Below are 12,500 nucleotides of genomic sequence, written 5' to 3'. Positions count from 1 at the left end.
CTCACAAACCACAGGACTAATTCGCACCAGATTTCTTGCGTGCACAATTCTGTTTTATTGTTACTGATGTGGATCCCGAGATATCTACATGATTCTGCTTTTATTGAAAATGCAATTTCTCCAATTCTTTTTTTCCAGTACATCAGGTGTAATAGAATATTTATTCAATATTTAAGTCATTTATGAGGGTGAAGGGAGTCTTTCAATCTCACAAACCACAGGACTGATTCGCACCAGATTTCTTGTGTGCACAATTCTGTTTTATTGTTACATCCTTTTTTTATATTTAACTTTAATGTCATAATGTTAAGTCAGGCTATGATTGGGACTATGAAGGAGTTGGGGTCCTCCTCGCTGTCGTCCATGTGAGGTTCTGAGTCCTCTACCCGGAAGTCCGGGTGGGTCATGAAGTTATCGATGGAGGTCCGTCGCTCGCGTTTACCCGTCCTCTCGTAGGTGCGGAACGCATTCACTACCCGGATCTGGGTCCGGACGCGGTTGAGACCTCTGAACCAGAGGATCTGAGCGTCACGGAGCTCTCGCTCGGAGTGGTCGATCTCCTCTGTGTCGTCCATTTCCTCGTCGGGAATCTCCTCCTTCTTGGTGCCGTGGCCTGCTGTCTTGAGGAACTTCAGAGAGCCGCCGGGGATGGAAGTGAGCACCTGTCCCCACAGCAGACTCCCGAAGCCCAGGAGCACGCACCACAGCCACTGGCCAATGGACAATCCCACGCAGCTGAACGGTTTCCCTCCCCACTGCACGATTACCACCTGGATGACCACCTGGGCCAGGAGGATGGCGCAGAAGATCAGGTTGTTGAAGATTCCTGCGAAGACGTTTCTTTCGCCGTGGACCTTGCGGGCGTTGATCTCATTGAAGATCTGCATCAGGACGAAGGTGTTGAAAACGATGGTGTGGTGCTGCGTCGGCGGTGCGTGGAGAGCGTCCCCCCCGCTTTTGATTTCGATGCCAAAGAGCTTGTCGCCGGCGAAGAGCAGTGTGAAGGTGACAACGAGCTGGTAGACCGCCTGTCCCAGGATGTTCTTCATCATCCTGCGGGAGATGAGGGGCTTGTTGCGGCCGTAGGGCTTCCTCAGCAGCAGGGCCTCCGTGGGGGGTTCAGTGGCCAGGGCCAAGGACGCTAATGTATCCATGATCAGGTTGACCCACAACATCTGGACCGCTTTCAGCGGAGAGTCCTGTGTGACGCAGGCTCCGATGAAGGCTACAATGACAGCCACCACGTTCACAGTGAGCTGAAACTGAAGGAACTTTGAGATGCTGTCGTAGACGTTCCGCCCCCACATGACGGCCTTGACAATACTGGAGAAGTTGTCGTCGGTCAGGATGATGTCAGCTGCCTCCTTTGCCACATCAGTGCCGGCCAAGCCCATGGCAAACCCAACATCAGCTTTCTTCAAGGCAGGTGCATCGTTTGTACCATCACCTGTTACTGCCACCACCTGCCGCTGTTCCAACACTGTGCTGTCGATGATCCCTTTGACTAAAGTGTGCTTGTCTGTAGGAGAGGAACGTGCCAGTACTCGTAGCTTGGGCCAGATTTTGTCTATGCGTTGCTGTTCAATCTCTCCTCTCTCGTTCCGTATCCTCCGGTTGAAGTCATTGCCCTCCAGGCACAGGAAGTCGTCACCAGGCTGAAGGATGCCACATTTGATGGCGATGGCTCGGGCTGTGTTGATGTTGTCCCCCGTGACCATCCGTACAGTGATGCCGGCCGACTGGCACTTCTTGATGGCGTCTGGGACTTCTGGTCGGACAGGGTCTTCGATGCCTACAACACAGATGCAGGTGAGTTCAGTCAGTATGCCGTTCTCATTGTCCCAGTCGAGCTCATCCTCCGAGGCAGGGAAGTCCCTGTACGCCATGCAGATGGTTCTCAGGCCCTCCGAGGCCATGGGCTCGATCACATTCTTCACCATGTTGTCTCTGTCCTGCGGCTGTAACACCCTGGACTCCCCATTGGAAGCCAGGATCGTAGAGCACTTATTGAGCAGGATCTCTGAGGCTCCCTTGCTGAACATACGATAGCTGCCGTCAGCCTTCTTCAGAACGGTGCTCATCGATTTGCGTGCAGAGTTGAACGTGTATACCTTGTACAGCTGCTCCTCGGGGATCTCGTTGCGGATGGCCTGGTAGTCGAGCTCTAGGTTGGTGGCAAAGCCCAGCAAAGCACATTCAGTCTTGTTACCCACCTGCCGTGGCAGACCGCCTTCCATTTCCGGAGCCATAATCCTGGAAGTGTAGGCGCAGTTGACCGCAATGCCCTGGGCCAGGAGATTTAAGGTGGAGGTGGGCATGTTCCCAGGTTCAGGGACATTCTTGTGGTGTTCCTCTGCAATGTAGACCTGCACCACAGTCATGCGGTTCATGGTGAGTGTGCCCGTCTTGTCAGAACAGATGGCAGTGGCATTTCCCATGGTTTCACAGGCATCCAGGTGACGCACCAAATTGTTGTCCTTCATCATTTTTTTGACAGAGTAAGCCAGGGAGATGGTGACAGCCAGAGGCAGACCCTCTGGCACGGCCACCACCAGAACAGTCACACCGATGATGAGGAACTTGACAAAGAGCTGGACATAGATTGGTGTGCAGTCCGTCACCCACGGTAAGCCTTGGATCCCGAAGGTTTCCACCGAAAAACGCACCACCAGGATGATGACAGTGGTGGCTGACATGAACAAACCTATTTTGCCAATCTGGACAGCTAGTTTGGTCAGCTTGCCCTGGAGAACAGACTTTTCCTTCTTTGGTAGGTTGGATTTCTTCTTGTCCTTGGCACCAGCCTCCTCATCACCATTCAGAGACTTCATAGAAAAACCATCCTGGGTGGCTTTGTCTTTCTTGTGGAACAATTTCCTGTTCTTCTTTTGTTTCTTTTTCTCCTTCTTCTCTTCACTGTCATCCTCAGCACCGGCGCTTCCGATTAAGGTAAAGATGATTCCATTCTGAGAGTTGACCCCAACAGCAGTGACCACCATTTTCCCTGAGCCCTCCATTACCTGGGTTCCTGACAGCAGCATGAGGTCCTTTTCCTGGGCTTTCCTGACATGGTCCGACTCCCCAGTGAGAGAGCTCTCGTCTACCTGTAGGTCATGCCCTTGGATGAGGATGCCATCAGCAGGTAAGAGGTCACCGTATTTAACGTGCGCAATGTCACCGACCACAATCTCAGCGACGGGGATCTGGAGGGCGATTCCGTCACGGACAACGGTAAACCTCTGCTCTCGCTCGATCCGACTCTGGAGCCCCCGGAACTGTTTCTCTTTCCTCCAGTCGTTGAAGGCGGTCACAAACACCACGACGACGACGGATAAAAGGATGGCAGTGCCCTCCATCCAGCCCGTCTCTGCCTCGCCTTCGTCCTCCACACCACCAGCTGCGATTCCACAATGTCCTGTATTCAAACCTGGAGCCTTATAAAAAGAAAGCCCTAATGAAATTATGGCTGCCACCTCGAGGACAATCAGAGTTATGTCTTGAAGTGCTTCCCACACTAATCGGAAAAACGACTTTGGCTTCTTTAGCGGTATTAGATTCCGCCCGAACACATTTTTCCTCTTCTCCATGTCTGCGGGCTGCCCACTAAGACCATCTGTAGGTGACGTCTTCAACCGGTTGCAGAGTTCGTGAACGTCCCCATACGTGTCATTGACCTTGCCCAGCGCCTCGCTGCCCCGGAGCTCCATGAGCGAGCGCAGCTCGTTGAGTGTGCAGCCAAACTCTCCGGCAGGGCTGGCCTCCATCGCGTAGCCAATAGATTGTTGATTGCAATGAACCTAAAACTATGCATCCAGCTTAACAGAAAACTGTGTGTCTGTCTGCTGAGAGCATTCTTTTTTATACTGTCTTTGCTGTGATGTCACCGTGACATAGACACCCATACTTTCCCTGTGACATCACTGTGATGTTATAGGCATCCAAATTTGGGCCTTTGGTTGTGATGTCACTGTGTTGTTGACATCCATATTTGGGCATACAGTGGAGGATGTCTATTTTGGATACTTAGTTGTCAACAGGGGGTAACATACACATGACCTTTTGTTACAGCATTGTATGAGTTGTTCGCCTTTGTCTCGCTGCCTTGTAAAGCTGTACTATGCAGAAACACTGCTTTGACTAAATGGCAGTGGGAGGAAACATCTCCCTGGGGGTAAAAAGCTTAAATCTTTGAGCGAGCAGCAACTGAAGGTGGGGCCTTCGCACACAGGTGCATGCGGATGCCAGGTAGCGGGACTGGGATAGATGAAAAGAAAGCCACTTGCAGCTCCTGCAGAGCTCTTTTGCTCCTGCAGTTACTGCAATCAAATTAAGGTGCACAATGAAGATCGTCACTTGGAACATAAACGGCATCAGGACCTTTAAAGGAGGAATTAAAAGAGTTCTCGATTCACTGGATGCAGATATTGTCTGCTTACAGGAGACCAAGGTGACAAGAGACCTTCTGGACGAAAGAAGTGCCATTGTCGACGGATACAGCTCCTATTTCAGCTTCAGTCGTGGACGCAGCGGCTATTCTGGCGTGGCTACGTACTGTAAGGAAGGCGCCACACCCTTCGCAGCCGAAGAGGGTCTCAGCGGCTTGTTGACTAGCCGCAAAGAAGGTTCTGTCGGTTGCTACGGTGACCATCAGGAGTTCTCTGCAGAGGAGCTGCAGCTCTTGGACAACGAAGGGCGAGCCGTCATCACCCGGCACAAAACCATGTATCAAAACCAAACACAAATGCTTACATTGGTTAACGTGTACTGCCCACGAGGCAACCCGGAAAAGCCTGAGCGAAAACATTTCAAGATACGCTTCTACAAGTTGCTTCAGTGTCGCGCTGAAGCTTTGTTGACGTCCGAAAGCCACGTGATCGTAGTGGGAGACATGAACATAGCCCACCGACCGATAGACCACTGTGACCCCGACGACACTGGTGTTTTTGAAAAGAGCCTTGCAAGAAAATGGCTGAATGGCTTTTTACACGATGACTGTAAACAAAACGTAAGTGTGGGGGATGAGGAGTCGTGGGAGACTTCATCAGATTCAAGCCTCTGCGGTAAATTCGTGGACGCATTTCGTCATTTCCACCCAACTCGCTCCAGCGCTTTCACACACTGGTGCACGCTCACCGGAGCACGGCAGACCAACTACGGCACTCGCATCGACTATATATTCGCCGACCGCTCGCTGGCCGCGGAGCAGCTTGTGGCGGCAGACATCATGCCTGAGGTGCAGGGTTCGGACCACTGCCCTGTCCGGGGGGAGCTCAGCTGCACGCTTCTGCGAAGCGCCAAGACCCCTCCCCTCTGCACCCGACACCTGCCAGAGTTTGCAGGAAAGCAGCAGAAGCTCTCCCGCTTTCTGGCGAAGGTGGACCGACGAGCAGCTAAAACCGAGGCCATTAGTGACCCATTAACCGGATCACAAGAGGCTGAAGAGAGGAGAGAGAACATGAAGCCGCTCGGAGCGCCGAGGAGCACTAACGGAAAGAAAAGAACATTAAAGGTGGAGTCCGCCGTCTCGAAGGGGAAGAAAAGCAAAACGACAAAACCTCTCGCAAATCCACAGAGCAGCCTGCTCGCCTTCTTTAAGCCCAAGCCCACCGACGCAGCTGTCAGTCATCGAATGACCCCTTCACAGAACTCCCAAACAGTCCTCCACACTGCTCAACGGAACAGCCCCTCAATCACGGGCGGTGTGGGTCCCGACATCGCAGAGCGTGCCTGTGGTGACGCGCCCGATAGCAGCACAGAAAAGGAGAGTGACAGACAAAAAGCGGGGACAAAGACAACGACCGAATGTTTGACCCCGGTGTCCACCGCCGGCGATGCCAAGAACTGTACGTCGCTGGCGTTCTGGAAGTCGGTGCTTCACGGGCCCCCGCCACCGCCGTCCTGTAAAGTTCACGGGGAACCGTGCGTCCTCCGTACCGTAAAGAAGGAGGGGCCTAACATGGGAAGGCAGTTCTTCGTGTGTGCCCGTCCTCAGGGCCACGCCTCCAATCCCGAGGCTCGCTGTAACTTTTTCAGGTGGGTCGGCAAGAGGAAGCGGTGACGTTTTATTTGTAAACAACTCCGTCCATCTCAAGAATTATCTGACCGATTGACTTCAGACTTGGCATGCGTATCTCTGGGGACCCAAGTTAACGATGTGCAGAGTGGAAAGTCGGTTGAATCAGCCATGGTCCATAAAATATCAACAAGAAATCACACCTGCAGTGAAGTCGGTCGGTCCCATGTGCACATGTTCATATATGCCCATATATGGCATCACAGGGAGCACAGATGTGTATATCAGCACGGATCTCCATATATGGAGATCCGTGCTCGTACACACAAAGGGAAAATGTTTTCCCATACTGTACTAAAGGTTGAGGCTACGCAGCACTCAAACCTACGTCGCACCGTCGAGCCAAGAGTACCCATTGTACCCATCTTTCTGTGTCCCTTTTGTGCCCATACATGGAGATCTCTATATCTGTCTTTACCTAAGTCAGTTGTATCCCCATATATGGAGATTTTTGTATCTGCCTGTGTTTATGTCCATTGTATACCCATATATGGAGGTCTCTGTATCTTGTATGCCCATATATGGAGATGTCTGTATCTGTCAGTTTTTCCCTTTTATGCCCATATATGGAGATCCCTGATATGCACATATAGTCAACTGGAGAACGACTCGATGGCGGGCACCGCTCTCCCCGCAGTGAAGTCAGTCGGTCCCATATGCACATGACCATATATGGGCATAGTGGTCAAAACTGTGGCTCTGGACATCCAGGTCTCCACATGTGCCTATTATGGTCATATTGGTTTAGTTTATGGTTATGTCTGAGTCCTAGTGACATGCCTCTATATGGGCGTATCCGGTTTGTTTATGGTTATTTCTGAGTCATAGTGACATGCCTATACATGGGCGAATCGGTTTTTGCATCCTATATACTGTATATACTGTATATATCTTCAGTATATGCCCATATATGGGCATGCTAATATGCCCATATATGGAGATATCTGTATCTGTCAGCTCTGACATCACACTGACTCTCACGCTCTGACATCACGCTGACTCTCACGCTCTGACATCACACTCTAATATCACTGTGATGTCAGGGGAACCAAATCCCTTTTATGCCCATATATGGAGATCCCTGTGAGGGCAGGGGAACCAAATCCCCATAAGAGGTTTCTGCCCGACAGCAACGGTATTATAATGCTTGTGGTGCCTCCTTCCAGATAGTTGACGTTGTGTTTCCATAGTTACGCGGACATCCTGTTTGTGACCATCCCCTCTGAGAACATGCTGGAGTTCAACCTCACCAACGAGAAGCTCATCCTGTTCTCAGCCAAGGCTCCGCAGGTCAAGCACCTCATCGACACCTTCATCAATGAGATCAAGAAGGTAAGACGTTCAAGCAGTTTGTCTTCTTCACCAGTGGTGTAACTCAGTGGTTCTCAACCTTTTCAGGCCGTGACCCCCAAAATAATCATATATTAAAACGGGTACACATTATTGTGTATCATTATTCTATGCTTTAACTATTGAAAAATAGCAGATATACAAGCTCACAGCGCGGCACCGAGTGCCGTGCTGCGAGCTTGTAGATCTGCTATTTTTTTTTTTATCGTGAAAATCTGAATTTTGACCCGATTCTATAAGTGTCCTTTGAATCCTTCTAAGATTTAAAAAAAATATATATGTTTCTATGTCTGCAATCTGGCTAGCCATCGTCAAAGAAAAGGTCCTTTTCACTTAACTGGAGCTCAGGTGGTCTGTTCTTGAGAGACTAATATGTCAGTGGTTCTCAAACCTTTTCATGTGAAGGACCCCCTATTTTCACAATTTCAGCCTGTAATATTTGACAATTTGGCCAATGTTTAATTTGTAATTTCAGAGGTATTAAACAGTCCTTAAATTGTCACTTTGGAAATGTTGCGCATCAAGTTAATCATCTGGGGACCTCCCAAAATAATTTGGGGACCCCCCTGGGGGTCCCGACCCACAGTTTGAGAACCACTGGTGTAACTAAGTACATTTACTTAAAGGAGTAGTTCACCCCCAAAATGACATTTTTTCTATTGATTAGTCATGCCATGGAGAGTAGAGTTCAATAATATTTTTTGTTTTTTGTCACATTCCTAAGACAAAAATGTGATAACAATAAATTTACCCCCATTCATTCCAGATGGTGACCCGTTTCGAAACGGGTCACCATCCGGAATCAATGGGGGTAAATTTACTCGAATCAAATTTTTGTCTTAGGAATGTGACAAAAACCAAAAAATATTATTGAACTCTACTCTCCATGGCATGACTAATCAATAGAAAAAAAGTCATTTTGGGGTGAACTACTCCTTTAAGTACTGTACCTAAGTACAGTTTTGAGGTGTTTGTACTTTACTTGAGTATTTCCAATTTCCAATACTTTTACTTTTACTCCACTACATTTTGGATTGAAATGTTGTACTTTTACTCCTCTACATGTATTTGAAAACTTTAGTTACTGGTTACTTTGCAGATATAAATTATAGTATATTATAAAACATACATAAACAACTTTAGCCCTATTTTATACCTATAGGCTGTTTGAAAATAGCTGATCTACAAGCTCACAATGCGTCGCATCGCGACGTGTGAGCTTGTCCCTGGAACAAAATCCTGTGAGATGGGGGGCCTGTGGTCAAATATACATAATTCTAGGGGTCCTTGACATTAAAGAGTTTGAGCACCACTGATATAGCAGAAAACCATCAGGATTCAGGAGACATTTGTGAATCGGCCTCAGGTCTTAACCCATTTAGGCCTAGAATTATTGAATGCTTTAACCAGTGAAAAATAGCAGATATACAAGCTCACAGCGCGGCACCGAGTGCCGCGCTGCGAGCTTGTAGATCTGCTATTTTTGAAAAAGTCGTGAAAATGTGTGCAAATCTTTGAATATATTTATTTTCAAAGCGAACGTTTGTAACTCAGATTTTGCTTCTGGGTGGTCCCTGGAACTAGATATTTTGAAATGGGGGTCCGTGGCCAAATAAATATCATTTTGGGGGTCCTTCACATGAAAAGGTTTGAGAACCACTGACATAGTAGTCTCTCGAGAACAGACTAACTGAGCTCCAGATAAGTGAAAAGAACCTTTTCCATTGCTGACATAGAAACATAGGGTTTTTCAAAAAAACTTTAGAAGGATTCAAAAGACACTTATAGAATCGGGTCAAAGTTCTAATTTTCACGATTTTTCAAAAATAGCAGATCTACAAGCTCGCAGCGCGGCACTCGGTGCCGCGCTGTGAGCTTGTGTATCTGCTATTTTTTTATATTTAAAGCATAAAATATTGCGTCATATTGTGTTCAGGCCTATTGTGAATGGGCCTCAGGTCTTAATGCCCGACTGTACTTACTCTGTGTTTGTGTCTCCCGCTGACACCCAGGACTCTGACTACGTGGTAGCGGAGCGTAACTTTGTGACAGACGACCGCTCGCTTCTCACCTTCCACAAAGGGGACATCATCAGGCTGCAGGTCATGGACGGCTTGGACAAAGGTGAGAGGTCGCACTTATGGCCACAACAAGTAGGGCTGTCACCATTATGACATTTTACATGACGATTAATTGTCACTCAAATAATTGCGATTATCGATTTAATTGTGTTTTTGTCGTTGACAATCACATTTCTGTTTTTGGCGTTTAGGCTTTGAAGTTGCGCAGATGTGACACATAACCTAAATATACAAAGAAATTACTGACATGTTTGACAACTTTATACTTAAAAAAGAACATTGATAGTGGAAATAGCCGATCTACAAGCTCACAACGCGTCGCGATGCGACGCGTTGTGAGCTGGCATCACCACTGGCATCACCAGTTATGCTGGTCCCTCTTTGGCTATTAATGATGATGTTGCCAGAAATGCTGGTCCCTGATTGGACTATGGGCATAAACACACACAGCTACCTACCTACCTACATACATACATACATAACTACATATGCAGCCGAACACAGTACTTTGGGCGCTCTGCTGGCGCAAGTAACTAGAAAAGGTGCAATCTGTGAAATTGCAAGTGTGGTTGCAGTGACGCGAGTCACGAGGAATCCACTGGGAAGTGAATTCCATCTTACCATGTATATTACATATTGTGATGTCAAGTGAAACATGACCAAAAGCTTCACTTTTCTGCTGGCAAACAATTCTCAGACCTGGGCTAGAACAATAGTAATCATTCTAGAGAGTGTTTACGGTGCAAACAGAACCAACAGGTCTGTATCGTTGTTGTCGGGCGGAAACCTCTTATCTCCATAATTGAAATGTTTCTGTTGTCTTGTAAACCAACGCCCGAATTATTGAATGCTTTAACCAGTGAAAAATAGCAGATATACAAGCTCACAGCGCGGCACTCGGTGCCGCGCTGCGAGCTTGTAGATCTGCTATTTTTGAAAAAGTCGTGAAAATGTGTGCAAATCTTTGAATATATGTATTTTCAAAGCGAACGTTTGTAACTCAAATTTTGCTTCTGGGGGGTCCCTGGAACTAGATATTTTGAGATGGGGGTCTGTGGCCAAATAAATATAATTTTGGGGGTCCTTCACATGAAAAGGTTTGAAAACCACTGACACAGTAGTCTCTCAAGAACAGACTAACTGAGCTCCAGTTGAAGTGAAAAGGACCTTTTCTTTGACAATAGTGGCGTTTCCATAAACTTATTCGAATTAGGGAAGCGAATTATCAGAAATACGCATTAAGACAAAGCGAATTTAGCATGTTTCCATTTGCGTGTGTCATTCGAATTAGCGACGGTCGCAAGAGTTGATCGGGCTGATTTTTTTCAGACCGAACCTGAGCACTGCACCGTCTGCACGTCTGACTGCTGTGACTCGGTCGCTGTCTAGTAGTGGGAAGAAGGGATTATCAGTCATCATCATGGCCCCAAATAACTTTTAAATATATTACAATTGGCGACGAGTCTCTCACGAAATTGGAGAGTTCCTCTCAATACATAAAGCTACCGGTTCACCGGGAAAACCGCGGTCGCGTCGCTGCACAGTGCAAGTTTCAGCGTCCTCTGGAAGGTCAGGTGGCCGATCTGCAAGCTCACAACGCGGCGCGGAGACGTGGATGCGAGCTGCTGTGCCTGTGAGCTTGTAGATTGGGCACTTCAGGCACGCAACACCGTGGGATGAGGAAGGGTTCGCTCGCCACCGATGGCTTGAGGTGAAAACGGGAGGAATTTACACATGGTCCGTGTCACTCCGTGTGTAACAAACAACAGGTTTGTTTTGTGGGCTAACGCTATACCATGGACAAAGCGGCAGGGGAAATGGACCTAGAACGTCATAATCTATTCGCATTTATTGTCTGACCCGTTTCCATTCACTTAAGCGCATTTAGTTTATTCGATAAAGGCTCAAAATCCTCCTCCTCCAAGCGGATAACCTTTTTTGCGGATAATGAAAGTTTATTCGCATTTTGAAGTGTTTCCATAAAAACATTTTGCGAATAAGCCGTTAATGCGCAAAAAGTGGCTTTATGGAAACGCCACTAATGGCTGGCCAGATTGCTGACATAGAAACATAGGTTTTTCAAAAAATCTTAGAAGGATTCAAAAGACACTTATAGAATCGGGTCAAAATTCTAATTTTCACGATTTAAAAAAAATAACAGATATACAAGCTCGCAGAGCTTGTATATCTGCTATTTTTTAATAGTTAAAGCATTCACTAATTTTAGGCCTAAATGGGCTAATTCATCATACAACAGTGTCAACCCAAAAAACTAGCAAAAGTAGCAGATCTGCTACTTTAGAATTTGAATCCTGAGAAGTAACAGTTTTGGTTTCCCGCCCCGACAAAGATGATTTTCTTTCCCTGTTTTCACCGTGTGCGTGTGTGTGCGTGTGCGTGTGTGCGCGTGTGTGTTCCAGGACAAAGCTATGGCTGTGTGGTGAGGAAGAAGGTGGTGTTCTTGGAAGACCTGAAGAGAGACACTCCAGACTTTGGTGAGTTCTTTATACGTTTATAAAACACCTTTTACCATCGGAGAAGGGGAGAGAGACAGAGAGAGAGAGAAAGAAAGAAACACACAGGCAGAGAGACAGATAGAGCGAGGCAGACAGGAGAGAGAGAGAGAGAAAGAGAGGGAGAGGGAGGGAGAAAGATGATTTGACCGTTTCAGGACCATGGACAGAGACACAGTGCTAAAATCAGCTATACAGTACTTCAACAAGCTGTTGAAAAGACTTTTTTTCCGGCAACAACAAAGTCATATAATATGCCCGAATCTCTACATCAAAGTGCAACTCATTACTCTGTAGTGTCTTGTTAACAAGAAGAAGTGCTCTCTTTGAAGCAGACGTTCCTTTGAACAGGGTTGACCAGCTCAACCCAGACATTGCCACGATCTGTGCCCGTTGTAGATTAGTACTTTTGCAACCAACAAAGTCCAATTTGTTACATCTTTGCCAGTAACAACTGGGAAATGTATGGCAAAATGGCAGACT

At 47.4% G+C, this 12,500-nt stretch overlaps 3 protein-coding genes across 3 annotated transcripts in view; 2 read left to right on the top strand and 1 right to left on the bottom strand.

Annotated features, from left to right (window-relative positions):
- myo15ab (myosin XVAb) overlaps nt 1-12,500 on the top strand; it is a gene marked incomplete at both ends in the record, with an annotated part of 174,892 nt that overhangs the window by 133,235 nt on the left and 29,157 nt on the right. The window contains 3 exons of the mRNA XM_080722468.1: nt 7,264-7,405; nt 9,436-9,547; nt 11,925-11,999. Coding sequence (XP_080578594.1) covers nt 7,264-7,405; nt 9,436-9,547; nt 11,925-11,999 — 329 coding nt within the window. The remainder of the gene's footprint in view (nt 1-7,263; nt 7,406-9,435; nt 9,548-11,924; nt 12,000-12,500) is intronic.
- LOC308281533 (plasma membrane calcium-transporting ATPase 1-like) lies at nt 312-3,764 on the bottom strand (the record flags this gene model as incomplete). The annotated part of the gene is made up of 1 exon (XM_080721750.1): nt 312-3,764. One exon carries the CDS (start codon nt 3,762-3,764, stop codon nt 312-314), a length of 3,453 nt encoding a protein of 1,150 aa, XP_080577876.1.
- LOC308281532 (DNA-(apurinic or apyrimidinic site) endonuclease 2-like) lies at nt 4,340-6,058 on the top strand (the record flags this gene model as incomplete). Its single annotated transcript, XM_080721749.1, has 1 exon — nt 4,340-6,058. One exon carries the CDS (start codon nt 4,340-4,342, stop codon nt 6,056-6,058), a length of 1,719 nt encoding a protein of 572 aa, XP_080577875.1.

This window comes from Nannobrachium achirus (assembly GCF_963921795.1).
Source record: "Nannobrachium achirus genome assembly, chromosome: 3".
Classification (NCBI taxonomy): domain Eukaryota; kingdom Metazoa; phylum Chordata; class Actinopteri; order Myctophiformes; family Myctophidae; genus Nannobrachium; species Nannobrachium achirus.
The sequence above is the reverse complement of the archived record's forward strand: the minus strand, read 5'-3'. Positions and strand labels throughout refer to the sequence as shown.